General features: G+C 37.3%; 1 protein-coding gene across 1 annotated transcript; it reads right to left on the bottom strand.

Moving 5' to 3' along the window:
* Positions 1-776: 776 nt before the first annotated feature.
* FEM1C (fem-1 homolog c (C. elegans)) lies at positions 777-15,068 on the bottom strand. Its single transcript, XM_009874334.1, has 2 exons — positions 14,432-15,068; positions 777-3,320 (listed from the first exon to the last, which is right to left on the bottom strand). Exons 1-2 carry the CDS (start codon positions 14,973-14,975, stop codon positions 2,011-2,013), a joined length of 1,854 nt encoding a protein of 617 aa, XP_009872636.1. The 5' UTR covers positions 14,976-15,068; the 3' UTR covers positions 777-2,010.
* Between the last annotated feature and the right edge of the window lie 279 nt (positions 15,069-15,347).

Raw genomic sequence — 15,347 nt, 5'->3', positions numbered from 1 at the left:
TATAGTAAGCGTTTTAATCATTATAAATCAGAGAAATTCAGCCAATTGAACAGAATTTTACTCCTGTGTATTTGCAAGAGAAACTAACAGGGTTTCCTCATTCTCATAATTTCATACATTGTAAACATAACATGGGACAAACAGAGTTGCTTCAGAATACAGAGTTGGAATAGTGGCAATACACAAACAGCACTGCTTTCAACATACTGTTGTTTAGAAACATCCCCATATTTTTCTCAAGAATGGCTAAGCTAGTAGGCACCACGCTGTACACTAGCAGGAACACCAAAACAGCTCAAAAGCAAGGAAGAACTACTTTTATATGCTCCCAAGACACATTCTTCCTCAACTCACAATTGACAAAAATGTTCTGACATCAGCTTAAAAAATAAAAATAACTCAACTTTACCTTTAGCTAATTAGTCTTCTAAATATCTCTAATCCTGACAAAGGCCTAAATCAACCAGTGGCATTTGTGGATGAAGAATCCCATAGGCACACTTGCTGCCACCACTAAAACGAAACATCAAGTCAAAACCACTCAATACGCTAGACCACTAAGCTTGCAAGTAAACCATATTCTATCCAACAGAAATTAATTTCACTTTGACATTTCCAGGGCTAATGTACCATAATAAATTCTACTATTCACCAACAGTAAAGTGCTGAATTATAATAATTACCTGAATCACACCCACATTTATGATCTTCATTTATAGATTTCTTATCAAGTCAAAGAGCCCTTTCTGTTGTAAAAGCTAAGCTGTTGTGCAAATATTATAAAAATAAGTACTTTAATTAGGAGCTATATACACAACAGAACTTCTGCTTTTTGTTGAGTACAGCTGACACGGTAGAGATGAAAAATCCATGCAAATATTTATAAAGATACTTAAAATGAAGGAAAAAAGGACACTGCTATAGAGCTTCTCATACCTTGTCACACAGGCACTTACTATGTTAGATGATGTCTAGATCTGGACTGATAAGCATCATGCCATCAACATGCTTTAGTTTCTTTTGTAGCTAAAGTTGATCTGTAAATTTTAAACTACAGCATATGTTTGATCTATTTCTCATTAAAGTGTATCATTAAGTTTGAGGTTAAACTTTGAGCAAACTTCACATCTAATCACATAACCAGCACAAGCAATACGTTAGTGCGATGGGGAAGGTGTCAGTCGTACATGAGGACTCTTCCCCTAACTGCATGACGCAAGAAAAAAAAAAAAAAAGATTTTCAGATTTAAAAGTTCAAGTGGTGGACTACAATGAGAAAAAGCAAGATTTTCTCCCAAATTTAGGACAAATTTCCAGAGGATCAAAAGGAGAGCAACCTCAGTTACAGCAGTCAAAAAAGTCAAACCCAAGTTTGGAGAGCTGGTAAGTAACTCCAAAATTCATCATGCTATGAAGACAGCATTCTCAAGATAGCTCCAAACAAACTGCAAAACAAAACTGGCATTTAAATCGAAATTGGGCAAGTGCTGCATAGAAATATGCTCACACACAACAGTCATGTTTAAGCCAGTGCATAGAGAAGATAAAAGCACTTATGGTAGTTGCAAATGTTAACAAGTCCATACAACTTGTACAGTTTAGCAATGAGTCCATAGAAAAAGAACAGAGTAAGAGTAGAAATGCTCAAGCAGAACCAAAAAAAGATGACCTTCCAACTGTATAAAAACCATATAACAGTTATAGTAAAAAGACATCAGTGGAAAACACCCAACAGGCAAATAAGACCAAAATAGACAAGCCTTTGGCAGACAATTTTAAGAGTCTAAATATGGCATTACATTTCTAAATAATCCACAAAATATATTATATGGCATATTCATATTAAATACTTGGTAACCAACTCTGCAGATCTGATGCTAACAATGCTTTAGCCAGTAACAGCAAGATAGAGCAAGCTAAGGGAACGCTGGTGTATTACAACAGTGCTCAAGGAAAATATCATCACCAAGTCGTGCTTCAAAAACAGTACTCTGGGACTCCACACTGTTATCATCTGTGGAGCAAAACGAAGTTCTCTAGCTTTTCAGGGATGTGCCCTACATAGTATATGTTATAATTCACTATTACACGAGCAGCAAGACACTGCAACGTAGTATGATTTATGGGCTGGATTAAATTTTTTGCTATTTCCTTCTCATCCAGCAAATCACTAGCAGTTTGTTTATGTGAGTTTGTGGCATCAAAGTGTGAACCTGACTTGATAAGGAGATTCATGATGTCTGGATGGTTGTTCAGTGCAGCAACGTGTAACGGACTGTTGTTATCAGAGTCTCTGACATTTACATCAGCACCACATTCCACCAGGATGGCAGTAACTTGTAGAGAGGGGAATTTACAAACCGGGTAGCGACCCACACATGTAGTATTATTGTCAACAGCAAGGTGAAGTGGACTGAAGTTATTCTTCCCTCTAGGCTGAAGCTTAAGAAACTTGTAAATAGTCTGTTTCTTAAAATGCTCTTGTTCCGAGCTGCAAGGTACTTTCTCCAATAAGCAAATTAAATGCAAGATGATGGAAAGTGCTTTGTTCAGCTGCATTGGATCAGGAGGACACTGGCTTTGTTTCATGGCCCGTTCTATTTCAAGAACACTTTTGCACAGTATACCCATGAGATCATCAAATGTGACAGTAGTGCCTAGCAGGCCCTTTGCCCTGTCCTGCAACATGAAGGAGAAAAGTTCAGCAAATGATAGTAAACTGCTAGCTGTCATAGGGCTCAGCGGATCAAGATTGCTCTGCTGCATGTCCAGGGCGTATTTCCATAAATTGATGCAGCGCTTGAAGTTTCCAGAGTCTGCATAGACAGCACCTCTGTATCTAATATAGTAGGATGTATCTGGGTGAGATGGGCCAAGAATGCGTTCTCTAATTAACAGCGCTTGCATTCTCATTTCATCAGGGTCTGCAATAAGATTTTCTAGTTCTTCTGAGCTATTTACCTCTTTAGCATAATCATATGCCATGATTAGTGTTTGTGGCACAGGTTTGCTCAGGATATTAGTCCTATCACTGTATCTCATTTCCATAGCTCTCTTCCAGTATTTCAATGCTCCAAGCAGATCTCTTTTTTTGTCCACAAATGTTGCTCCTAGAAGTTCCAGAGCATTTATGCGCTCAGCCTTACTTGTCTGTACATGCTGGGTCAGAAAGTCCACGATATTTGTGTGGCCTGTCACACTAGCTGACAGAAGGGGAGTCATTCCATAACCATCCTTTTCCATTTTAGCACAGTATTTTAGAAGCATCTTCATGATCTCCAAACTTCCAGATTCCGCACAGTCATGTAACGCGGTGTTTCCTACAAGAGAAGGATCACAATTGTATAAATCATAATGTAATTGTAGTCCAAACCCTGCCATGCTAATAGTTAGAAAACATTAGTTTAAAATAGTTTAAAATAGTAGATTTGCTAAACTGACATCACAGAAATGGTTCTGTTCAGTTCAAACCAGGACAGGATAATGGACTATGAAATGCTTAGATTGACACCACAAAATACTCAAGATCTGATTAAATACCAAGACTGCCAGACAGTTACACAAATCAAAATGCTTGATATTATTGTCTGAAAGAATTAAAGAAGTTTTAAGGGGCTTTTCATCTCATTGTTCAAAAACTGCAGAATTAAAACGGAATTCTCCAATACAGAAAAGCATAGGAGTAGGCAATTCCATCGTGTCAAAAGTCAAGTAAGTAGGGCAGACTACCTCGGCTGAACAGCAAAATCCTCATGGAGCTCAAGAGGGAAAAGAAACTACACTCTCTGGAAGCAAGGTCAGGCTACACAGGAAAATTACAGAGCTGTGGTTCAAATATGCAAAGAGAAGACACAACTGGAGTTGAACCTGGACAGTATTGTGTCAGACAAAGAGAAGGTGTTTAAGTATGTTAATATGAAGAGAAGGTCTAAAGAAAACATTAGACTGATACTCATTGTATTATTAGTCACCCGACTGATAGGGATGACGCAAAAGCAGAGGCATTCAATGCTTTCTTTTACTCAAATCTTTAATACGGATAGACCTTGGGCTGCCCAGGCCCTGGAACTGGAGGACCACAAATGTGGAAATAGTGACTTTCCATTTGTGAACATTAAAATAGTAAATGATCAGCTGTATCAGCTGAATGTTCACAAGTCCCTTGGGCCTCCTGGGATCCATACCATGAAATACTGCAGGACTTGGTAGATGTTACGGCAGGACCCCTCTTGATCATCTACCAATGGTCCTGGGAATCTCTGAAGGTTCCTGTTGATTGTAAGCTAGTCAATGTTAGTTCAATTTTTATGAAGGGCAAGATGGAAGACACAGGGAACTACAGACCCATTAGTTTAACCTCAGTTCCTAGAAAAATTGTGGAGAAGATCGCACTGGGTGCTATTGAAAGGCATTTAAAGAAGATTGCAACCATCAGGCATAGTCAACATGGATTCACAAAGGGAAAGTCCTACCTAATTTGCGAGAAGAGGTTTAGACTGGACATTAGGAAGCATTTCTTCACCAAGAGAACGATCAAATACTGAAACTGGCTTCCTAGAGAAGCAGTCAATGCCCCAAGAAACATTTGGACAATGCTCTTAATTTGGTTTAGCTTTTGGTCAGCCCTGGAGTGGTCAAGCAGTTGGACTAGGTGATTGTTGTAGGTCCCTTCCAACTGAAATACTCTGTAAGATATCTGATCTGCTTTCAAGAAACAGAAACTTCATGTTGTTTGACTTTTCCCTTGCTCCTTTGCCAAATTTCCCTTGCTCTGTATCTTCAGTAATGATTAAAAACCAATGAGACCCATATGAAAATTCAGGCTGGGCTAACTCAACACTGGCTTTGTTTGCATCTACACTATACCTCTTCCTCTCTCTGTCTGTTAATTTACATGTTTTAAAACAATTATACACAATGGAAAATACAATCCATCACAACAGCTTGGGCCTTTGAGACTGACAGTATATTCTGAGGGAGTTGGATGTTTTGTCAGGTACATGTATACATCCAGGCAAACTATTCTTAGTGTATTCTTAGGTCTTTATACAGAAGTCTCATATTAATCACTTTGTTCCTCTAGGCAGGATTCACAAAACCATATATTAAAAAAAATGCCTTCAAGACACAACATGCAGCCATTTATCTTTTAAGTATCTTATCATTTACATGGAGAATATTTCTCATTAGCATGGCATTGCAGTCTTTTATTTAAAGGCACTCCGGTTTTAATGCCATGTTGGGAAATTTCTAGCAAGTCCTAGTGTCATCTGTTTGAAAACCTTATTCACAGAAAACTAGATAGTAAGCACTGGACACTGGAGTTAAACATTCAGCTAGACGAAAATTTTGCCTAACTTCAAATATGAGCGGTTTGCTGGAGAAGGAAAAAGATGGAGACAGTCTCCTGTTCCTCTCCCAAGATAACAAAGTCTCTTACAAGTCTGACTGCTTTTAAAATTATGCAGTTTAAATCTACCTTGCCTTTTATAATGTATTATACACACTACAGATTCAGGCATAGGAAATTATCAGCTTTCCACTAAATTAATATATAAATTGTTAGCAGAGAGCTCAGGTAAAGATCATCCCCCCTCCTTAAGATTTCTTACATCTTTAGCCCTGTAAACTCCAGTTAAATGTTCATCAGATCACCAGTTTCTGTTACACTGCTAGCAAGTTTCCACATTCACAAATGAGACTTTATTTTTAATAAGGGTTCTTTGCCCATTCATAGGTCCCCATGTGTTGCCTGATCTAGTCGACAGGTGGCGTCCCTGGCGGCAGGGAGGCCGGATTAAAAAGATCTCTAAGGTCCCTTCCAGCTTAGGCCATTCTATGATTCTATGATAGCCATCGTATTTGGCTTTTACAAGTTAAGAGACGGAATTTTCATAAAACTTATCAGCGTTTTTGGTAGACTTTTTTTAATGCCAACAAGACTGACTCACAGCATACTCTGCTGTTGTATAGAAACACAGAACAGTTTTGATTGGAAGAGGCCTTCAAATGATTAAGTCCAACTTTTGTCCTAGCCCCATCAACACCACTAAACCATGTACTTCTAGTCTCTAACAGAACTAGGGCAGATAGGAAACAAAGCAGCAGTCATGAAATCTTCAGCTCATGTTTGGGATGAGTGTGTATTTGTATAGTGTACTGATCTAAACAGCTTCTATTTATCTTAATACACTAATATTTTTTTTATAGGCTCTGATCTCCAAAATGTGCAGTTCACTCTTTATGCTATTCAGCTAATGAAACTCAAAGCAAAAGCATGCCTGAGATGTCTCAAATCTGAACAGAATATAGAAATAAATGAAAACTAAAATAGAGGTAAAGTGGTTCTGCTAATACAGTATTTCTGCCAAGAATGTACTTTGATACTGTCTTAAATAAGATAAATTCAAAAGCAAAACATCTGAAGTGAATACATGTATATACATATAAGGAAAAGACTTACATACAGTTCAGAAATAGAAAGCTTATTCCATTTTCATTTCACTTTTAAGATAAATAATTTCGATATGTAGTTTTTACATATGCAAATTCAAAGCACATTTACCTTTTAACAAGACACAGAAGACAAAAAGCTGAAGAAAAAACTCATAAGCAAAATTCAGAGATATCCAGTCAAACAATAATGATTGTCCCCAAAATTCAATACCAGCTTGTTGCCAGCAGAACCAGATACCATAGATCCACAAAGTAGGTAAACTGGTCTGCTGCTTCTTGCCCAAACTTGTTTGTGGACCATCTGAAGAATAACTGACCACTTATTTCAAAGTCTCTTTGCTGCTCTCAATTCCAGCAACCACAAAAAGTGGTAAAGAAGAATAGCAGTTATTCAGGACAAACTGAGTCTCAGTCCAAACTCAGCAAGCACCAAATTAATCACATTAATACAAAAGATGTGTAAAAAGTTATTTTGAAAAGCTTATGAATGTTTAAAAGTTTTCTGCAATTGTGTCAGAGCTATGAAAATGTTTTGTTTTTCCAACCACTATTTAAGTGCAAGTTTCGAACATTAAAAAAAAATACAGAAAATACTGCATTGTTTCATTAAGAGACAGTGAACTCGCAAAATATTCCTTTCCTGAAACATTCCTGAGTAGCAGACAGTGATTTTACTATTACTTAAAAAAAGTAATCTGAGGAAGACACCCTGACACAATGCAGGATCTGAAATTATCTGTTAGATCAAGATTCAGAAAGCTAAATCCAGCTCATATAAGTGATTTTCAATTTTTAATACCTTATGCAATTTTTGTCACTAACAGAGCCTGTTAATACAGTTACCTGTCTGGCCACATTATGGGCTCTACCAAAACCAACACAGTTTCCAGTCACATTTACAGAGGTTTAACCAAGTATAGCTGGATTAAAAGTTTGGCAAATTTGGCATGCATAGTTTATCAACTATAAATCCCTCTGTCCTTATCACACATAACAGACCAGAAAACTGAGTATCTCAGTACTGAGGAGCACAAGACCTTTGAATTCCTAAAATAAGGTGTCAAAAGCAGACAAATACAAAAACTCACCAACATACATTCAAGTTGTGTTGCTATGCTGCAGAAAGCCTAGTTAAAACACAACTACAGCAGTCAAACCAGAACGAAAGACTGAGTGGTTCCTCAAACTATCATCACTTCTGCATTCAATGATGAAAGCAAAAACAGATGCATCTGGATGCTGGCTCAGCCACCAGCTAATATATCCATTTCAGGTTGATTCAACTCTACATATCATCCCTAACAGCAGAGCTCTTAAGCTGGCACCAACTTTCTACCTTCAAGTCAATATTTTTAAGGCATTTAAATAAGTCCTAACATAAAAGCATACTGAAGACAAGTAAGCCAAAAAGGTATTAGTAACACCAAAGTTCTTACTATTTCTTCACAACTATTAATATACATTTTGCTGGCTTTGACAACGGGATCAATAGCAGCTATTAATATTACACATTGTAGATCCATTGCTGTATCATGCTGCTCTTAACATTGTTTTATGAATTGCCAAGCACATATGCTATGACCCATTAATACTGAAAAAAATTGACACAAATTAAGCTGTGCCATTGCCTAGGTCAAGTCAGGTCCAATCCAACGGTCTGTATGTCATTAATCTACAATGCAGCTATGCAAAACATGTGGAAATATGCTAAAGCTTCCAAGGGATTTCACTACTCTGTCCAACTGAATCTCCTCAATTTGAACGAAAAAGAAGTTTTTTTAAATTCATATTACAATCACTTACTTCAACTTAAACAGCTGTTACTGACAGTATATCAGAAGTAGTGTAATTTTTTTAATTATTTATATTGTAGCAGCCCTTACAGGTAAAATAATCATATTTTTTTAAGCCAATTATAAACTAATAAATAAGGCCATCACCACTATTTTTTAGTGGCTACACCTCAGGTAAGTTAGATCATGGTACAGGTACAGCAGTGGGAAGGATACACTGTAACAAAAGAACATGTTTCCATTGACTCAAAGAGGGCACAGGTAAACAGATAGTTGAGAGCTGCCAATTTAAAAAAACATAGCCCCTGGCCTGGAGAAGTAACAAGATTACCAGCCATCTATACTTAGCAAGTATCAATTGCTAAATTTGACTAAAAAACATTAAAGAAAACATGGCAGTGGCCTTAATGTCTAATCCAAAGTCTATATTCCACATACTGGCCAGGAACCGAACAGTTCCAATAAGTACAACAAATCACCAATTTTCTGTGAATTAATTCATTCATTTCAGAAACACTATTATTGTGACAGGAAAAACAAGCAGGTAAACTCAAGTCAGCAATTAATTTATTTTTTGTAACATTATTTACTCAGTAACAAGTTAAAGTCAACATGATATCTACTGTTGTGTTAATAAGAAAAAAAGGCTGAAAATAAGTAAAAGTAATTTAAAAGCGATTCCCTTCAACAAGCAGTTTTCCAAGGGTCACATATGAAGATGCTGGTCAAATTAAAGTACCTTCATGAAGGTGTGAACAATTATTCCAGAATAAGTTTCATTAAATTTTCTTAAACCATTTTTAATTCTGAAATGATGTGCAGGAATTTCATCACAGAGAAGACAGATAACACTACAACATCATTAAAGGCTCATCATTCTTGCACAGAAACAAAACTGCACTGGAAATGCACTGGTAGTCATGGTACATCTATGTAAGAAAATAAGTGCCACTATGCTGTATTGCTAATACTGCTCACAAACCATTTCTATCTGTAAGACTTCACTATTCGCATTACCCAATAACCTTCTCTAACAAAAAAAAAACAGCTGCAAAGAAATAGAATAACACCACCTCCAGTCCTTCCAAATGTTGCAAAAAAAAAAAAAAAATAGTCAGTTGACACCATCACTTCACATTTTATTCTTTTGTTATCACTCCCCTTTCAAAACTTGTATGAACACTGCGCAAACACTTCACATATCACAGAACTAATTCTCTAACTACCCAGTGTTACCAAAAGCTTATAGAGTGGGGGGTGGGTACTCAAATTCATAAAGAGGCCATGTCTTTCTATGCCAGAAGTAAGTAATTCCCAAAATAGACTGGTAGCTTGTGATGTGTGAATCAAAGAAAATAAAGCAATGACACAGATGATTTGACTTGATTTGCAACCAATTAAGTACATCCACCTCCTAATACTTAGAAACTAATTGACCAAATTTCTGGGTAGTAAAAAGTTACATCAAAATATAACATCAATCTGATTTCATATCCAAGATCTTAAAAGAGAAAAAAAGATTCAATTGAAATGACTGACGAGTATGGAAGATTAACCACATACATATATTTTTGCAGCCTTACTGATTAAATCACTTTTTAAAAGTGTTCACATCTCCTTTTTTCCCCTAACAGAGCACTTGTATTCCTACAACAGTTTTATTAATCTTAAAAAATATATATTGCTACATACATAGAAGCATGGAACAGTGCACAAGAAAACTGTTTGCATCTCTACACTTAGTATGCATGTCAAAGAAGAACTAAAGGTATGTCTTCCCTTTAGGAAGAAATTAAGTAAAATTGCAAAGAACCGCTAATCTCAATCAGTTACTTTAAGCTAGTTCCTATATGCTATAATGGAATAATTGCTCTTTTGCTCAAAGCACTTCATGAGAATTTGTATTATCAAGATTACCAATACAAAGCATGCTGTTAACATTACAAACTCCTTTTTAGATGAAATTCAAGAATTTATTCCTTTAAACCGTATCTTCTTGATGTTACCTACAGACATTCCTACTGGAGTTGTTTCCACACAGCGTCACACACAAAACATCTACAAAATGCAGTGCACTGCGCCATGTAGTATCAACCAAAAAAGGAAAAAAAAAAAATCCAAACGAAAAACAAAGGACACAGGACACTTTTAGAGCAAGGGATTGTTCACAGGTGGGAGGAAAGAAAGGAGGAAATTAAAATAGGAGCTTTGTTTCGGGTTTTTGTTTGGTTTTTTCCCCCTCTTCAGTCCTCTCCCCGAAATGAAACTTGGCAAGTAGACAAGACAACCAACCTCAGAAGAGAACAAACCTGTCAGATTCCTCTATGTTTACTGCAAGAGAAAATTAATTCTTTTTAACACATACTAAACCACACTGCTCACAGAGCAGAGAGTGTGAATCTCTTTAATTCTCCTATTTCTGGGTCTGCTAAGTCTGTAAAGGGTTTTTTTTCCTTTTACCAGCAGGTTTGAGTGTTGCACCTCCCAGTACCCCATATAAATGAAACAGCACTTAGCTCTTGATATAGGGCTACTACATGTATAACCTTGATGCAATACCCATAGAGTCTCAAGTTTCATGCTTCTATACTTTTCAAAATGAGTAAGCAAAGTCAAAAAACCTTGTCCCTCACATTTGACACAGCTCTTCTAAACAAGGACTGTGCCAGTGGAATTTAACAACAAGATTTTGACAAAGAGCGTTATTTTGCATTTTCAAAATACATGAGTCCCTCCAACTGCTAAGGCAGTGTGGAGGATCATAAACCACAAAGAACCAGGGCTTGCAGACACTCCCTTGCAGATCTCAACACTTAAAGGAATGCGTAATCCAGCAGTTCTTATGAAATTTTTTAATATTGAGGATTAAAATTAAATCTTTTGGCTAGAAGATGAGTCTGCTAACTACAGAAGAGGGAGAGAGTTAGTGAAAACCACTAATAAAAACCACAAATACCACTTTGAAGAGAAAGAGACCACATACCAAGCAGCTAAGCAATGGCAAGACTTTACAAAGCCACGTTTAGAAAAGTTCCAAAAAAACCTACTTGAAAGGTGAATAAAAGAGTCCTTACTCCCTGCATCCCTAGGTTCAGACCACACTGGCTTTTGGCACCTGTGTACTTTATTTATAGTTTAACTCATTAATTGCAGAAAAGGAAGGTAATGGATCTCCATTATCACAGCAAGTCAGGTGAAGAAGGATAAATCGTAACACAGATTACCAAAACGTGAATTGAGTATGTTCAAAACACAAGATACAAGTGTCCTGTCTGCAGTAAGAACACAAGTACAAGATTCAAATGGTCTGCACACAAAATAATTTTATTGTGGCAATTTACATTTTTGTTGCCTATATGCTTCACAAAATTTTAGGGAAAATATTACAGTTCAGATCTGCAAAACATTAAAACCAAAACCAACGAAAGGCTCAGACTTTAAATTCAAAACCATTGGGCATCTTTCAGAGTACACCACTTATCTAACCTAAACATCTTGCTATCTCCTTCCTCACCATCACCTCCTGTGAGACACTGCCAAACTTATACATAGCATCTTATCTGACTCAGACTCTTAAGTCTTTATGAAAATCTTAATCATTTCCTAGTGTACTTGTGCACTTTCATAACTGTTAAGCACCTCTGCACTCTGACTTTCCATAGTCCAAAATACAGTTGCGAGACTCTGCCTGTGTTGTAGAAGGAGGATTGATTTCACTGCATGTTTCCTTCTACCTGCTCTTTTATACTCTGCCTAAGTTTTCACTCAAACTTTCAGATGTCTGTATTTTCTCATCTTTGGATTTTTCCCTGGAGGTGTCAACCCTTCAAAACATTTTCCTATCTCTCCCAAGCTACAGATTTTCCTGGGTTTTAAAATGCAAATAAATTTCTACCTTGCAATACAAAAAAAACAGTGGAAAATCACAAGCAACAGTTCAAGTAATTTTCCCCCCTCCTGCTACAGCTTTAAGAATACTTGGAAAATAATCTAGAGTAATCTCCTGTAGCAGCATCCCCACTGAAGTTGCATAGTTGTGTTCTTGTAAGGAGCATTTTAACTTTAAATGCAGCAAAATTTACATAGTTAAAGCTTTTACATACTTCACAGAACAGTAGGCTTTTCCATACGTGGCCCAGAAAGGGCCAAGGATAGCAGTAAGGATAGCAACAACTTTTACTACTCAAGACCAGGGCATTCAGGTTCTCCGTATCTCCCTACTAGAAGCACAGAAGCCCTATCAACTGTTTAGTACACAGCAGAGAGAAATAGAAACTGAAAATAATATAGGGGCTTTGAGGTGGAACTTGACAATGCAGAATGAATCCTGTTGGAAATACTAATTTTGAAATTAATAGGTACTGAGCATTCCTGAAAAATGAAGGTGAGATGTTAGTTGAGCTTTAGTCACTGCCATACCCATACTATTGCGGTACTTCAGGCTAACAGTTTTGTTCAGTTCTGGTTTCCACAGCAGACTTTCAGGGTTTACAGTACATATTCCACAAAACTGACCAGTAGGTATCAATTACATACACACACCCAAAATGAATTTTCATAAGCTAAAACAGATCCAACTGAACTTTAAAACAGGTGGATTTTAGAAAGGATGTTGTACCTTGCAAACCTTTGCTCATGTGCCTACCTTCAAGTGACACGGAAAGTAAAGGAAGTGGAAAGAGGAAATAACTAAGGTAAGAGAAATTGAGGAAATTAAGGAAATCTTCAGGAGTGTGTGGCTGCCATTCAGTCACTTAAAGAAAGCCAAACAGCACCAATGCACCAGTAAAGTGAATAATAAGAATCAGTAAAATAAAGTATACTCCACCAACACATAATGAGGGGGAAAAAGAGCTGCAGTGATCTATCTTCCTCCCTGTGACATTAAATATTTAACACCACTGCTCTGCTCACACCTATCTTATAAAGGAATAAGTTTAAAACTTAAAAAAAAATTATATTTATCTTGTTATTCCAAGAACCCCGTGTAGAAAAATGACATTTTTATCCTATCACAAGTCCATGATGATTCATAGGCAACCTTAAACCCTTACAAAGGAAGATTTATTTTGCTCTGCCCACCTTCTATGACAAATCGGTAGTTTAGCTTTCTTTACACTAAACCTACGTATCTGCACGATTTGCTGAAAAAAGGCACGTTTAAGTGAACAGCTTTTTCAAAGATTACTCTCATACTTGGCATTTACCAGCATCATACAATAAACTAGACAATAAGTATACTTTAACAGAAATAACTTTAAGGTACAGTATACTGCTGCACATGTATTTAGTCTGAAACAGGCAGTGGAACTACAACAAATAGGCTTACTGGCAGATTAGTTTATAAATATATATATAAAAAGATGCTAAAACACAATCCTGGCTCACTGAACTAAAAACTAACCATAATCTGCAATAATCAGTATGTTTTTTCAGGCAAATAATCACACTCATACACAAGTTTGAGATGTAAAAAACCCCACAATAATTAAACCAAGAGGTCCTTGTCACTATAATTGCAGCAAAACCAACAGAAATCTTCCCTCTTTATGGTAACACCAGGGTAACTGTAAGCAGGGGCACTGAAATGTCCTTTGTGATCTGTGCACGACCATAAGTCCTGCTGGGATCAGAGTCACCTGCAGCTTCATTTCTTTAATCCTAATACCTGTTTCTGTTTACTAAATCTGAAAAAATGTCCAAAAATATTCAAGAAATTGGAGGGAGAGAAAGAAAGAGCGAAGTGGTTATCCACTTCCAATGCAAAAGAGAATTCTTCTCCTTTATGCATCTTTTCTTGTACTAGCCTTATTGCACAGGTCATACTTGTTAACATTATGAAAAACGAGAATATATGCTCATATATATAAAAAGGAGCTCTCAGCTAGTTTATTAGCTTTTCGCACATGAATAAAAGTGGAATTTCAGACGATTAAGTCTTCTTAGGAATTAAGGGTTTAAGATTAAAATGTATCAATTTAGAATGAAATTATATAACCTGTGTCAGTAAAGGGGCACATTGGGGAGGAAAAAAAAAAAAAACGTTAAGAACACAGCCAAATACACTTTCTCTTTTATTCACCTACTACATGAGACTAGAAGAATATTTTTGGATGTTAGCCTCCTAAATGAGTAAGTTCACCCCCGTTTACCACAAGGAAAGTGAAAAAAACCCAACCTACCTTTAACACTTTTTCTGTTAACATCAGCTCCTTTTTCAAGTAAGTACTGAGCAATTTCTTTGTGGCCTTTGTAGCATGAGATCATCAAACAGGTATGCCCATGACGGTTTGATACTTCCAGGTCTGCTTTGTGCTCCACCAGGTATTTTACTATTTCCAGGTGACCATCGAAACAGGCAGCTCTAAGTGGCGTTGAATTTGTCAGAGTTGTATTGTTGACAGACGCACCATGATCTAACAGACACTGAACCACTTTCAAGTGGCCAGCTGCTGATGCTGCCCATAATGGCGGAGCCCCCTCAATGGTCTCACCATCGAAATTCACTGAACCACCCACTTCTATCGACGCCGAGCAATGGTCCAACAGGTATTCCACCATGTCAAGGTGACCATAGCGGGCTGCCATTAGAAGTGGTGTGGCACCATTGGTTTTCTCTGACATTAGCAGGGCTACCTCTTCTCTTGTTTTGCTTGCCAGTAACTTGGAAAGGAGACGCAGCTTGCCATCACGAGCTGCATTGAACACTGCTGTCTTTAGATCCATTTAGTCCGTACCTCTCTGTTTCTTGAATGATGCACGCTTGCCTTTTTCAGTCAAAAAGCTTACTGCAGGAAATGCAAAGCCAAAATGGAATGTATCCAGCTTCTTCTCAGACCAGTTTCATCTAGATGGGACAACATGGGGACTCTAAACGGGATCCTAACAAAGCACGGGCTGTGCCTAGTATAAATCTGCAAGAGAAAGGATTCTGGATGTTTTCACCTCCTACTTCGCAAACAAGCGACTGCAGCTGCATTTTGCTACAGCTATACCCAAACACCTCGCTGCTGTGCTGTACCGACGTCCAGATGCCTCCCTTGGAACCCTCCCGAGCTGCACCGTGCTCCCTGAAGAACACTGCGGGGGGGATGGGGG

Source organism: Apaloderma vittatum, unplaced genomic scaffold (genome assembly GCF_000703405.1).
Source record: "Apaloderma vittatum isolate BGI_N311 unplaced genomic scaffold, ASM70340v1 scaffold12868, whole genome shotgun sequence".
In the NCBI taxonomy this organism is placed as follows: domain Eukaryota; kingdom Metazoa; phylum Chordata; class Aves; order Trogoniformes; family Trogonidae; genus Apaloderma; species Apaloderma vittatum.
The sequence above is the reverse complement of the archived record's forward strand: the minus strand, read 5'-3'. Positions and strand labels throughout refer to the sequence as shown.